Source organism: Panthera pardus, unplaced genomic scaffold (genome assembly GCF_024362965.1).
Source record: "Panthera pardus isolate Hobbes unplaced genomic scaffold, ASM2436296v1 HiC_scaffold_12, whole genome shotgun sequence".
Lineage (NCBI taxonomy): Eukaryota > Metazoa > Chordata > Mammalia > Carnivora > Felidae > Panthera > Panthera pardus.
In genome coordinates this window covers 58,779,779-58,793,945 of record NW_026526677.1, presented here as the reverse complement: position 1 = coordinate 58,793,945, position 14,167 = coordinate 58,779,779, and the positions used below count along the sequence as shown (strand labels likewise).

Sequence of the window (14,167 nt, the reverse complement as noted above, 5' to 3'; positions counted from 1 at the left end):
GGCAGATGCTATGGTTCTGGGACAGTTCAGGGTCCTTTATGGGCACCAGCCTTGGGTCCAAGGGCAGGGCTGTCTGAGGCTGGGACCTGGGTACGCAAGGGTACCTGTTTCTTCTTCACCCGCCTCCGTTGCCTGCCTTTGCCAGACAGTGAAAGGCATGGGATCGGGGTAAGTTCCCTGGGTTCTAATGGAGACTCCTCCATTGACAAGTGTGGAAACTGAGGCCCAAGATCACATAGCCACTTAGGAGCAGAGTTGGGGCTTGGAAGCCAGGCCTCCTCACTCCCTATCCAGTGCTATCTTTTCCTTCTGGTTAGAAGTTCAGCTCAGTTCAGTGTGACCATGAGCACACTAAGGTGAGCCTCTCAGGCTCAGTTTCCTCTCCCGTAAAATGGGATAATTCCAGTCTCATCAGGTCTTTCTGAGGATGAAACGAGATGATGGCCATGGGAGGGCTTAGAGCTCCATGTCACCCTCAGGGCTGCTTCCCAGGAGGCCGGATCTCCAGCTGGAAGGTGGCCATGATGTTAGAATTGGGGATTTCTAGGACTCTGGGCTTCTGACGGGCTGTGGTTCTAGGATTCTGGGATGATCCTAAGACTCCATTAATGGAGTCTGGGCGTCCACTCCCCTCTGCATGGCACAAGGCTGTGCCTCTGTGATTAATGAGCACAATAAAGGATGTGCTGCTGTCCCCCTACAGCCCAGCAAGATGAGCTTGAGTCCCAGAGGTGCCCTCTGGCCTTTATTAAATGCCATAAATCAATTATTCATCCTCACAGGTATCCAAAGCGCCGGCACTGTTGTGCGTAAATGGGAACATTCCCTGCTGGCCCTCCACTGCAGTCATTGGACACTTCTGCTGAAGGTCTGCTGCCTGGGAGATCCTCAGGTCCCCCTGCATCGTGTACAGATGGGGAAACTAAGGCCCAGAGAGGGCAGGACTCACCCACAACCACAAAACCACTTAGTGCCAAAACATATATTGAGGACAGTCTGAGGAGACTGGAGTTCAGAGAGGTTAAGTAGACTTTTCACAGTCACACAGCGAGGTGCAGGCAGATGTAGGACAGGGACTTGAGCATGGCTGACTGCATCACGCTGTCCAAGAGCTACCTCAGTCTGCCCAAAGACTGAGTGTCCTGTCACTGGGCAGCTCACGCAGAGGATGGGTGCCTACCCTGCTGGGGAGTCTGCAGGGGGAAGGCCTGCCTGCGACTTAGGGATGGCCTGAAGGCCTATAGCTCCATCAGCCTGTCACTGTCACCTCGTTTTCTTGGAGTCAGTGCTGGGGTTCAGGAGACCCTGGCCCCGCCCTCCTAGTCCCGACAGCCTCTGGGGATAGTTCACGCAGCGAGGGGTTGCGAGCGAGAAGCAGGTGGTCAGGGCTGGCTGCGGAAAGCTAGGGAGGGGCCACCTGGGCTGTTGCTGTCCAGGAGGGCTTCCTGCCAAAAGTGGGAGACAAGTGGAACTAAAACATCTTTCAGGACCAGTTCCTAAGAAGCGAGTCCCGCCCTTCTTTGGGCCTCAGTTTCTCCACCTGTAGGAGGTGCATTCAGTGATCTTCTAAGCACTAGATTTCTCCCTGCAATCTGAAGATGAGGGCCAGGGTGCCCCATAGTGTCCTAGTGTCCCTTCCCATCACCCCTGCCCATGCCCGAGATGGCAGTAGGCCTGAAACTGCCTGGTGCCGGCTCAGAGTCTCTGACCACCTTGAGTAAATTGCTGCCTTCTCTGAGCCTCAGTTTCCTCAGTTGTACAGGGAGGATGTGGATGGTTCAGTCTTTCTGGAGAGCAACTAAGCAGTATCTATCAGGAGCCTTAAAAAGTCCATTCCCTTTGGCCCTATAATTCTATTTGTAGGAGTCTATCCTAAGAAAATAATTAATAATACAGAAAGCTATGTGCAACATTTTCTTTTTTGTGTTAATTTATAAGAGTGAATAATTAGAAACTGTTTTCATCAGTAGGAAGTTGGCTACGTATGGTACATTAATTCAACAGACCACAGGGCTGTCAAAAAATCAAATTTCTTCAGGATTTTTTACTGACCTCAATAAATTCTTGTGTTAATAACAAGAAGAGAATTGATTACTTATCACGTGCCTTGCCTCACTTCATCCTCAGGAAACCCTGTGAAGGGCACTTTGTTATCTCCATCCTGTAGGTGAGAAAACTAAGGCTAAGATAAGTCAGGTATTATGCTATATCAACCCTAAGACCCCAAATTTTCACACTCTAGCATCGAAATTGAGACGCATGTCACAATCGATGGCATCTTAGAATCGGGGAAGCCTGTCACCTCCACAGGGTCCTGCAAGCCAGTGAGAGGCAGAGTGGGGATTTGAACCCAGTGCACCTCCCTCCAAAGCCCAAACTGAGCATATGTTAGACGTGGCAGGGTCCTGGCTTTGCTGCTTTAGAAATATATAAGCCTAGCAGGGAAACCCAGCAGAAGAAAAGTCTGCAAAGTCTCGGCAGTGGTTACTTCTGGGCAGTAGAATTATGGGGAACTGTTTTCTTGATGCTTCTTGGCATGCCCGGGTGTCCACTGTGAGCCCTGGACAGGCCTGACCTGTGAGCACGGGAACCATGACATCATTACTGACTGGTCCAAGGCCTGGTCACTGAGCCTGGCTGTGTGAGAGCTGACAGCCCGCTGTCCCAAGGGAACCTCCTGGTTCCCTGGTGCAGGTCTGACCCCTTCTCCTCCCGGCAGGTACCTCTACAACCGCATGGGCTACTGGAGTGACTGGTCTGTGCCCATCCTCATGACCACAGCTGCTGCCTTCACCTACATCGCGGGCCTCCTGGTACGTGGGGCGTCTCAGAGGGCAGGTGGCCCTGCTCCCAGGGGGTGGGAGACTTGGCTTACATGGGCCGATGGGGGACCACCCTGGCCTAAAAAGGGAAGCTGGCTTTTCCCGGGTCCTCCTAGCCTGCTGCCCCTCTGGGGCTCGGCTTCCTCCAAGGTGGGAGGTCATCTTTTGCCCCATCCTGGAATGTTTTCCTCCTGACCCAGTGACGAGGGCCATCTTGCTGTTAGGGTCCACTGCAGACTGTCTCTTCCAGAAACTTCTGCCTTGGTTCTTGCTACCAATTCTCTACTCTCTCAGACTCAGGTCAATCCCCATGCTAGACTGGGAGCTCCCTGGGGACTAGGCTCAAGTCTGCTTCAGAATCCTGGGGCCCTGAACTCTCAAAACATTAACTGGGCAGTCCAAGCGCCCAGTGACCTGTGGAGGGAGAAACTGTAGAGGAGGAGGAGCCTAGCGGCCTAGAAAAACCGGGGAGGAGGCCAGGCTTAGGCCGGGCTGGGCACTCCCATCGCCTACGGGGAGGGTTTGTTGACTGCTCTGACCAAGGTCCAGAGCAGCAGTGGGCAGAAGGGTGTCTGGGGAGCTAGCAGAAACCTTTGGGTCACACACGGTACCCGACTGTCACCTCGTGGGCCCCCTCTTCAGGTCCTGGCACTATGTCACATCGCCGTGGGGCAGCAGATGAACCTACACTGGCTGCACAAGGTAAGGGCTGCCTCCCTGGGGGGTGGGGGAGGGGCAGGGAGGCCGCAGCCCCGGAGGAAGAGCTCGGACACGCCATCCTTCCTCTGCATCATGACGACAGCCGTTCCAGTGGCTAAGGGAGTGCTCACCATACACCTGGCACTGTTCTCATCGTCTAGCCTATATTAACTCATTTAACCCTCACCGGTAGCCCTGTGCGGTAGGTAGTAACATCATCCCATTTTGCAGTTGGGCAAGCTGAGGTACGAAGAGGTTAGAGAACTTGCCCAGGGTCTCCCACTTAATAAGAATGTAGCTCTGTAGCTGCTGCTTGCCCATCGCAGGTCACGGCCCTGGCCCCCTCTCCTCTTCATCGGTGAGCTCATTGTAAACCTGGTGATGTTATTCCCAACTCAAAGCCCTTCCCACTGCTCTCCCCCTTGCTCCCGGGGCGATCCGAGCTCCCCCACTGGCACTACAGCCCTGTATGACTTGGGTCCTGCTAACACCTCCCAACTGCTGGCTTGGGACAGCCACCCTCGGCTTCTGCTGCAGGAGACATCCCAGGCCCTGCCAGCATGGCTACCTCTCCTCTCCTCTACCTCTTCCCTCTTGCCCTCCCTTTCTCTCTCCTTTGGACTCCTTCCTTAGTTTGCTTCCCCCACCTACAGGCTGCTCAGATTCCCCCAGCCCTGGCAGGCTCCCTTGCCATAGTCCTGAGCCTCTGTGCTGTCCATTTCTGCCTCGCTCCCCCACCCTGGCCCATCCCAGTCTGGGAGCTCCTTGCAGGCCAGATTGGCCTTGCCCATCTCTGTGTCCCCAGTGCCCCACTCAGGGCTGGGCCCAAAGTGGGGAGGCTCCACACATTCTGAGCCTCAGTGCTCTGAGCATTTATTGCATGCATGGTGCTGAATGTATGTGGCCCACGCTTGCCCCTTCTTGAGGCCCCAGTGGGCATGGGGTGGTACAAAGCCAATCAGGAGAGCCCCTCCTTCCTGGGATGCCTGGGCCTTGGCAGGAGGCTGGGCACCTCTTTCTCCCCAGAACCTAGCTCGGAGTGAGCATGCCGTTTAGGAAGGGACAAAAATGTCCAGAAGTAACCATGAGCCCACGAGATGGGTGAAGAGTGACAGGGGCAGGGGCTCACTTCCTGCTAGAAGGGGACAGGGCAAATCCAGCTGGGCTGTGTGGAGTGGCAGGTGCCAGTGGGCATCCGGGGGCCTCCGAGGTCAGGTGCTGGGGGAGTCAGATCCCGGGGACTGAAGTCTGAGAGGAGTGAAGACCAGCCAGCAGCCCTCCCTGCTTCTTCCTGCTTGTCACTGTATCCTGAGGTGTCCTCTGGGCTTCTGAAGTCCCCTCTTGAAGCACTTTCTTCTCTCTGCTGGGCAGCCAACTTGAAAGAGCTGCACCAGCTGGCACCCCGGGTGGGGCTGGCACCCACCGTGGTTACCTCCTTGGGCTCGTGCCTGGTTCTCAGCAGGCCAGGTCACACCTGCTTGATCCTAGTGGAGAGGCCTCCGGAGGCACTCAGCCAGCCAGGGTTGCAGACCAGTACCCGGGGCTGGGAGGATCCGAGCCCTTCATCTGCACCAGTGCCAGCTCCTGGGTGCCAGTCCTGCCTTCCTCTCCTCTCTGTCCCCTCCCGGGAGGTCTCAGCATGAGGAACGTCTTTCCAGGCAGAGCTGATCCATAGCTGGAGCCACGGCATCTGGAGCGAGGGAGTTCCCGGGGGCCAGGAGTATTCAAGTAGGGGCTAGAGTTCTACTATTCTGTGTCTTTGACTCTAAAGAATCCTTATTCTTTTTTGTTTTAACCAATTTTTGACCATCTACTATATGGACGTGGTTCAAAATTAAAAAGGTACTAAAAAGTAGGCAATGTAAATCTCCCTCCTATCCTTCCAGCGATATTTTAAGTACCTGCAAATACACATCTGGTTTCTTCGTTTCCTTCTTCTCTGAACACAAGTACCGGCCTGCTGCCTCTGCGCCCTGACAAAATTGGAGCTCTTTGCCCTTCAGTGCATTGAGAACATTCCCATCGCGTCCATCCCTTGCTCCTGCCCCGCCGTCTCATCCCTGGTTCCCGAGGCTGGTGGGCCCGCCCGATGTCCCAGTGCACGCGGCACAATGCGGCAGCGACCCGGGCGGGGAGGTGCGAGGTAAAGAGCACGCACTTTCACTAGCTCCTGCCAAACTGCCTCCTTGCCACGGGCCACCAACCCATGCCTCTGTGCTTAGAGAGCACGCTCGCCATCAAGCGTTCACCGGTTTCTTGACTTTGGCCAACGTGATGGGTGAGGATGAGCCTCGGTGTAGCTTTAATCTGCATTTCCCTTGTGATGACTTAGACTCAGCATCTCCCCCAAGCTTGAGTCATTTGCGTTTCCTTTTTCATAAACTGGCTCTTCGTCTCTTTTGCCCTTTTTGCGGTGGGATGTGCTTTTTGCGTAGTAATTTGTAGGAGCTCTTTCTAGATTCAGAAAATTAGCCCTTTGGCCAGTGAACTGCAGATGATTCTTCCTAATTCATCTTTCGATTGGGCTTGTGTTTTTGCCATAGGAATTTTTTTATTTTTCCGGATGTGAATGTGTCATCTCTTTATGTCTCCTGGATTTTGTGTCAGACTTAGGAAAGTCTTTCCCTAGGGACAGCTGGGTGGCTCGGTCGGTTAAGCGTCTGACTCTTGATTTCAGTTTGGGTCATGATCTCTCTCTCTCTCTGTGAGATCTCTGAGATCTCTTTCTCTCTGAGAGCCCTGCATCGTACCCTGCACTCACAGTGCAGAAACTGCTTGAGATTCTCTCTCTCTCTCTCTCTCTCTCTCTCTCTTCTGTCTGCCCATCTCCCTCTGTCTCTCTCTCTCCCCTGCCCTCTCAAAATTAAATAAACTTAAAAAAAAAAAAAAAAAGAAAAGTCTTTCCCACTCCAAGATTATAAAAAAATTTCTCTGTTGGTATCATTTGGTAATTATAGGTTTCTGGGTTCCTAATTTTTTTTTTAACATTTATTTGTTTTATCTTTTTGGAAGATTATTTGGGAGTATAGTGTGATCTTTGTTCTTTTTTAGATGGCTTCCCAGGTCCCTACTCTCTGTTCAGTAATCCATTCTCCCCCTCTAATTTGAGATGCCACTTTTATAGTAGACTAGTTTTGTTTTTTGTTTTTTTGTTTTTTTATGTATTTAGATCTGTTCCTGGTTGTTGTTGTTGTTTTTATTTACTTTCACTTACCTCTCTGGTCTCATGCCTATATAATACTGCTTTAAGAACTATAATTTTAGATTATGTTTTAATCACGATCTTTATTTTGAGAGCCTCTGGTTCCCTAGGGTCATGGGTAAGGGTGGGCTGCAGAACAGAGGGGCCCAGGACAATGCAGGGCACTTGGGACAGGCAGGGTAGCGTGAGCAGATCTGGGTGTCTACTTGGGGACCTTCCCCATCCACCCTAGTCCTCCCAAAGGTCCTGTTTCCCAGAAACAGGAGACAAGTCCAGAGGCCCAGAAGATGAGAAGTGTGGGGCTTTCCAGTAAATAGGAGGTTGTTTCCCCGAGATGTCCCCTTCCTGCCCCACCCACCCACAACGCCAGAATCCACCCAGACACCACTGCTGTGAGGGGCTCTCACCACAGCTCCCACCTCCCCAGGCTGCCCCCCACCAGTCCCGGCACTGATCACACCCCACGGCCCCCGTCTGCGACCTTGCCTGACTCCCCTGCCAGAGTGGCGGCAGTCCCCAGCCCAGGGCCTGCGTGGAGGATGTGTCTGCCAGTGACCCAACCTGAGGCCCAGGGAAGAGGACTGGGCACCACAGTCATGTGTCAGTACTGACTGAGCTGGGGCAGGGCCTGTGCTTCTACGCCCTCCTCCCCCCTCCCCCCCCCCCCACCCCGGCCCCATTGGCGCCTGTGTACCATCTGACCACGTTCCCTTCATCAGCGCTCCCCATGAATTCAGACTCCCTCCAAACGACCGGCGCAGGCTCCCCAGTTCTTCCCAGCCGTCTAGCCTCTCCCCCTCCAGCTGCACCGTATGTAGGAAGGCACATCCACGCCGGCCCGCTCATCACGATAGCCGATGGCCGTAGCGATCCTGTAGTGGGCGCTTACTCTGTGCGTCAGACACTTTCCACAGTGTTTCAGTCACTCCTGGTAATCATCTTGGTCATTGGATATTATGCCCACGTTTTCAAATCACACCACTAACATTTGGTAAGCATTTACTATTTGGGTACCAACCCTGTGCTTAGCACGCCATTGCTCTCTCTCCCTCATCCCCAAACCCCTGTCTGGTGGGCACTCATCCCCCCATTGCACCGCCCAGGAAACATGCTTCCGCAGGTTAGCCTCTCCCATTAGGCCGAGGGGCTGGGATCTGACTGAAGGGTGTGGCTCGTGCAGCCCCGAGCCCTGGCCCGTCACCTGCCATTTGGATCGTAGAACCCAGATTCCAGCCGCCCCCAGGAGGCCGACCTGCTGCCCCCTCTGCCAGGCTGGCTTCCAGCTCCTCCTGGATGCCAGCATGCAGGCGAGGTTCGCTGCACGGAGGTGCCTCCTGTGTCCTCTGTCCCTTCCACTGTCCCCTCAAGCCACCATCCCACCTGCACAGAAGACCAAAGACCGCTTTCAGAGGAGGACAGTGGGCCATCTCTGGGCCTTCTGGGTGGGCTTTATCCTTTCCGGTCCGATTTGAGGATCGATGGTCACGTTGCTGGGGATCAGTGCTGGTAATGTGTCTTAAGGACACAGCGTGGGGTGGGGGGGGTCCCACAGACGCTGAACACTGCGGTAATGCTGCCGAGCATAATGGTTGCCACGACAGCAGCTGCAAAGCTCAGAATAAAAATTTTAATTGCATTAGGATTATGGGAAATCAGTTTTATTGCAAGTATTTCCCCTAGCAGTTAAATGTAATAAGACTGTCAGGAACAACCCTTCCGAGACATTTGCTGTGCCCGGGACCTGTCTGCAGGGGGCAGCAGGGGGCAGGGAGCCTGTGTGTTGAGGAGGATTCTCGGGGACCCTCAGGACACTCCTTGGCCTCCCTCTACTGCAGCGTGACTTCCCAGAAAGAGCATGACCTCTGGGACAGACCATGGAGTTTGCTTCAGTATCTGCCCCCTCAGAGCTACGTGGCAAGCCAGCCCTTATGCTGAGCTGTTTCCCTATGTGTGATATCAAGGTGATAATGACCTCACCTGGGACCTTACAAGAGTAAACGTGAGGAAAACAGGATGTCCCTGCCCCAGGCACAAAGGCCCTCCCTCCTCTGTGTCCCTGTGTTTCTCCCCTTCTCGTGCCCCGTCCCCCCGCCCCAGGCCAGTACGTTACAGTCCATAAAGGCCCCTACCCATCTCCGCCTTATTACTGTTTCTTATTGGAACATTCGTTTCAGGCTGATGGGCCGAATGACAAAGCTCCAAAGGGAAACTTAATCCCAGGCCAGAATGAATCTTCTCTGCCTGGCAGGGAGGGAAGATGGAGCAGCCAGTGTCTGCCCTCACCATCCTATCTTGTTCAGTTCCGTTTGGGAGGGCTCTCACAACACAGCCGCCTCTGCCTCCACCTCCGGGAAAGGCACAGCAGGAAGGGAAGGGGGGCAGTGGGGAAACAGCTTGCAGCGGCAGTAGGAAGTCAGTGAAGGCAGGGGACGGTGGCCTTGACTTGGCCCATTATGGAGAGGGGCGTGGGGGCTTTGGGGTAGAGATGTGACCTGAGCCTTAAGTTGCCAGGCTTGGCGGTGAGCGGAAGGTGGCTGGAATGAGCGCCGAGCAGGGGGGTAGAGGGTGGGGCTGGGGGCTGAGTAGCCAGAAACCAGGCTTCAGGCTCCACTTAGTCTGGGGAGCATCTTGTGCTGCGTGAGAGGTTTCAGATCCCAACTGTCCCCAAAGCTCTCTGTCCCGTGAAGCTTCCATCTTGTCTGCCCTCCAAGGTGTGCTCCTTGTTTCCTCTAGGAGGCAGCCGAGAGGGCAGCCCCCGTAAACACAGTAGAAGCTGGAAGCTCAGGGGCAGGAGCGGGGAGCCCCGGCTGTGGGGCCAGTGGGCCAGAGCTCTGCCTCACTTCCGCCCGCTCCAGCCTGAGGGGGTATGGGCTCCTGTAGGGGACCCGGCTCCCCAGCCTTCTGCCCCTGCGGCCTAGATAAGTCACCCTTCACCTCAAGGGCTGCTGGCAGGGCTAAGTGAGGCCTTCGACATGACTGGCTGGGCCCACGAGAGGCCCCCACGGGCCAAGAGTCTCCCCTCCTCACACCCTCAGTGGGGCTGAACGTTGGGCTGTGCCTACGCCTCCCCCCAGCTTCCTACCACCATCTCTCCTCCTCAGCCTCCCTTCTGTTCTCTGGAGGTCCCCCGGCCTCCTGCCTCTGTCTCTCACTGTCATTTCTGGCTAGCCATCTCTGGCTTTCTCTCCGTTGTGCCTGGCTCTCTTCTGCTTCCCCCCTTCCCTGCTTTGTTGGTCTCTCTCACACTCTCCGTTTCTCCCCGTGCCTCTTCCACAGTCTCTGCTTCCCTGCCCCTCTCTCAGATGCACTGGGGATGCTCGGGCTGTCCAGACACACCTGCTCTGACCTCCTGTCTGGTGACTCTTCCCCTTTCAGATGGGGCTGGTGGTCATCCTGGTGTCCACGGTGGTGGCCATGTCGGCCGTGGCCCAGCTGTGGGAGGACGAGTGGGAGGTGCTGCTGATCTCCCTGCAGGTGAGGGGGTGAGGGAGGGCTGGGCAGCCACTTCCCCAGGACCTTCAACACAAGGCAGTGCCTTTTCATCACTCACATCTCTCCAGACGAAGGCCCAGAGGGGGCAGGGAGGGGCCCAGATCACAGAGCAAGTCAGAGCAGGGAGGGTGCTACACCTTGGGGTTTCTGCAGAGATAAGAGTTGCCTACCCCACGGACACAGATAGGCTGGCTGTCAGGGTGTTGGTGACCAGAGGGTCTAGGCATGGCTGGGAGCTCATGGTTCCTCTTGCCCCTTCCCGCACACAAGGGCACAGCGCCATTCCTGCATGTGGGGGCCCTGGCCGCCATCACCGCGCTCTCCTGGATTGTGGCAGGACAGTTCGCCCGTGCAGAGCGGTCCTGTAAGTATGACTGCCTCCCAAGTACCAAAACCAGCTTGTCCTGCCCCCACCTGGACATCACCTAGGTGGCCACTCTCAGCATGGAGGTCCTGGTTCGGAGTGGCCCACAGGGTCCACTGAGGGTCGCAGCCTCGGTCAGCCTTGCACGTTTCCTCCTCTGTGTGTCTGTGTGTGAGTTAGAAGTCCAGCTTGCCTTCCGAGCCAGATGGGGGCTGGCCATGGTGTAGGGTCCCCTCAAAGCATTGGGTCCTGACAGGTAGAGGGAAGAGGGGCCCCCACCCCAACCCCAGCCTGCTCAGGATTCACGGGTGGGCCCTGTGGAAAGCCAAACAGCTCACCAGGTAGCCTGACTCACGGCCGATGTCTGCAGCCTCCCAGGTGGCCATTCTCTGTATCTTCTTTGCCATGGTATTTGCCTTCTACCTGGTCCCTCTCACCATCTCATCTCCCTGCATCATGGAGAAAAAGGACCTGGGCCCCAAGCCTGCCCTCATTGGCCACCGTGGGGCTCCTATGGTGAGTACCACCTGAGGGTCCTAACAGAGCAGAGAGGGGGGTGGGCAGTTCTGCCATTCTAGGGGAGACAGGCCAAGACCTATCTCCTTGTAGGGAAGATATAATATGTGTAATATGGTAATAGCAGGAATCTTTAGCCCTTTTGGGGGGCATATGGGAAGGGTTGGTGAAAAAGCTGGGGAGCTCAGATGGGACTGAATCCTGAAGAGTCCTGAAGGCATCTCGCTAAAAAGATTTAAGTTTTTATCCTGAGGGCCCTGGAAAGATACAGGCAGGCTAGGTTGTGGGTTGGGAATGCCCGGGAGAGAGGGGGAGCTGGGTGTGGGGAGGACAGCCGGTCCCCGGGTTGCAGGAGAACCCTCTGGGCTGTGGGGTGCAGAAGGGAACAGGTACAACTCAGAGCCCACTGCTAGAGGGAAGGTACTTGAAGAGGGTTGAATTAGAGACAGAAGGGAGTCAAAGTCAGAGCCCTGTGACCCAGCAGTAGTTTAGAGGGTGGCTCCAGAGCCATGCTTCCTCAGCCCTTTGGCAGCTGTGGGAGCCTGGACCAATCCACGTCTGCTCTGTGCCGGTTTCCTCATCTTGTGTCTTGGGATAACAAGAGTGCCTGCACGGTGGGCCATGTGAAGTACCCACCTATGAGCCTAGCACACAGAGAGTGAGAGAGAGATATTCCTGGCTTCTGGGGCAGGCTGTCTCCCTTCTCTGGACCAGGGGGTTCTCCTGCACCAACACCTTGACTTTGTGGTTCTTAACAGAGGCAGGACCTATTATCACCACCAGGAGGCACTCGGGTCCTGCATGAGAGTTTCTTTCTTTCTTTTCTTTTCTTTTTTTTTTTTTTTGCAGTGATTGAGAGTTCCATGTATCATTGAATTTCAGGGCAGTCAAGGCAGCCTCACAAAGTAACTTTTAAAAGGAGGTGTTAAGTCTGGTGGGGCTGTGAATCACCCTTAGGTTTTTCCCCACTTCCTGTGCTGAGTGTTACTGTGCCCGTTCTGTAGGTAAGATTCAGATACCTGTGCCTGAACTGGCCCCTGGTACCCTCCCAACACACCCTTCGCTGGTCCCAGTACCTCCAGGAGGCAAACAGCTGGAAAGGCCATGGCTCTGGAGCCAGAGGGATCTGGATTTGGGGTCCAGTTTTGTCCCATATTGCCTGTGTGTCTCGGGGGATCACCAGTCCCCTCTGAGCCTCATGCTGCTGACCATTGTGAGGATAATTTAGAAGCATAGCCTTTGCAAGTGGGCAGGGCCCAAGGTTACAGCACCTCTTCCATCCATGACCCAGATTACCCACCCACCTGCTCTGGAGGCCAGGGGACAAGTAGGTGTGCCGAGGGGGGTGGGCACTCAGCCAAGGGGAAGGAACCAGGTGGCCCCAGCATGGATCATTTTTTTAGTAGGAAAAAGTAACATTCACAGAAGTGGCAAGAATTGTATAAGGAATCATATAATGAAGAATAATATAAGGAATCCAAGACCACCTTCAATATTTATCAATGTTCTTGCCACCCTTTGTTTCATCTGTCTCCCTACTTTTTCTTTTCTGATGTAATATTTTAAAACAAATCCCAAACATCCTATCATTTTGCCCATATATACTTCGTATATATGTATCTCTAATACATAAGGACTTTTTTCTTTTAAACATAGCCAAAACTATAATGCTGCTGTCACACCCAACAAAATTAATAATAATTCTTTAATATTATCTAATACTGAATCCATGTTCAGTTTTCCTTTGTTGTCTCAAAAATACCTTTTTACAGTTGTTAAAAATCAGGATCCACACGGAGAACACGTAGTACATCTGGTTGACATGTCTTCCAAGTATCTCTTAGTATAGAACAGTCCCCCTCCCTTTTTTCCATATGCTGTTTATTTGTCAAAGAAATGGAGTCATTTGTCGTGTAGAATTTCCCATGTTGTGCATCTGGCTGATTGCATCCTCTTGGTGGTTTTTGAGGGGCCAGCACGAGTGTCTGACACGGCTCCATGTGTCACTGTGCATGCACATGTATCGGTGTCTACACCTGTGTGTATCATTGGGTCTGGATCCACACATCTGTGTGTGATAAGCCCAAGTGCACATTGCTGTCTTGGTGTGTCCGTGTGCCCTTGGGTATATGGTTCCTCTGTGGGTGCAGCTGGATGTGTGTATGTGTTTGTATGTGTGTGTTCTTTAATACTTGGTCAGACTAACTCCAAAGTCGGGACTTTTAACCACAGTGGCCTGCCCACCTGAGTTTGTGACAGCCACCCCTCACATACACACTCGAGAAAAGAACCCCACTTGGGCTCAGGCATGAGACAGGTAGGGATTAAGAATTCACCCTGAAATCCCACATGTTTCTTAGAGCCCTCCTGGAGTCCCAAGGCTGGTCAAGGAGGGCTAGGTTTCCATGCCTCCCTCTCCCGGAGGCAAGCACCTATCCCCGGGAGACCTGACTAAAAAGCCTCTGGAGAAGAGACTCTGCCCTTCCCAGTCACTTCCTCTGTTCCCCAAGGGTCTTTGTAGACCCCGCTGTGCTCCTTCGTGTCTTCGCACAGTTAACCTTCTGCAGCCTCAGCCCCCAGAAGAGCAATGGCACCTCTTGTGAGAGGCCTGGCCGCAGGACGTTTAGAGGCGAGCTGGGCAGGAACTCCACTGAGTCCATGCCTGTCTCTTGATGCCTCTGTGGCCTTGTTCCGCCTCTCGGTGGGGCCATACACAGCCCACCCGACTGGGAGAAGGTAGCCACGTCCCCCAAAGCTGCTCTGCCCCAAGAAAAGTGGAAGAAAGGAACTCAGTTATAGAGACTGCTGATGCCCCTTATGTCATCTGTGAGCTTGATAACACTAGCCTATTTTATAGCTAAAGAAACCAAGGTGCAGAAGGTGAGCAACTGGGAAGTCGAATTGCTCCTTCTGAGTCCCCACAGCCCTTGCCGTGCCAGGCTGCCTCCCAGGGGAGGGTAATGTGTTACATGTTGGAGCAGCATGGCCAGAGGGAGAGAAGATGGGCATGTGTCTTGGTGGGAAGTGAGATCAGTCGCAGGAACCCCTTCCACCCCATTCCTTCACTGCCAG

General features: G+C 54.2%; 2 protein-coding genes across 11 annotated transcripts in view; both read left to right on the top strand.

The window, feature by feature from the left end:
• Nucleotides 1–14,167, top strand: part of KLHL35 (kelch like family member 35) — a 140,203-nt gene that overhangs the window by 99,980 nt on the left and 26,056 nt on the right. The window lies entirely within an intron of this gene.
• GDPD5 (glycerophosphodiester phosphodiesterase domain containing 5) overlaps nucleotides 1–14,167 on the top strand; it is an 87,305-nt gene that overhangs the window by 60,698 nt on the left and 12,440 nt on the right. For 9 of the 10 annotated variants that reach the window (XM_019449856.2, XM_019449849.2, XM_019449850.2 and 6 more), the window contains 5 exons: nucleotides 2,720–2,813; nucleotides 3,465–3,524; nucleotides 10,099–10,197; nucleotides 10,486–10,579; nucleotides 10,950–11,095. In XM_019449856.2, coding sequence (XP_019305401.1) covers nucleotides 2,720–2,813; nucleotides 3,465–3,524; nucleotides 10,099–10,197; nucleotides 10,486–10,579; nucleotides 10,950–11,095 — 493 coding nt within the window. Of the gene's footprint in view, nucleotides 1–783; nucleotides 869–2,719; nucleotides 2,814–3,464; nucleotides 3,525–10,098; nucleotides 10,198–10,485; nucleotides 10,580–10,949; nucleotides 11,096–14,167 lie in introns of those variants that run through there. The other variant, XM_019449858.2, reaches the window with a different exon arrangement.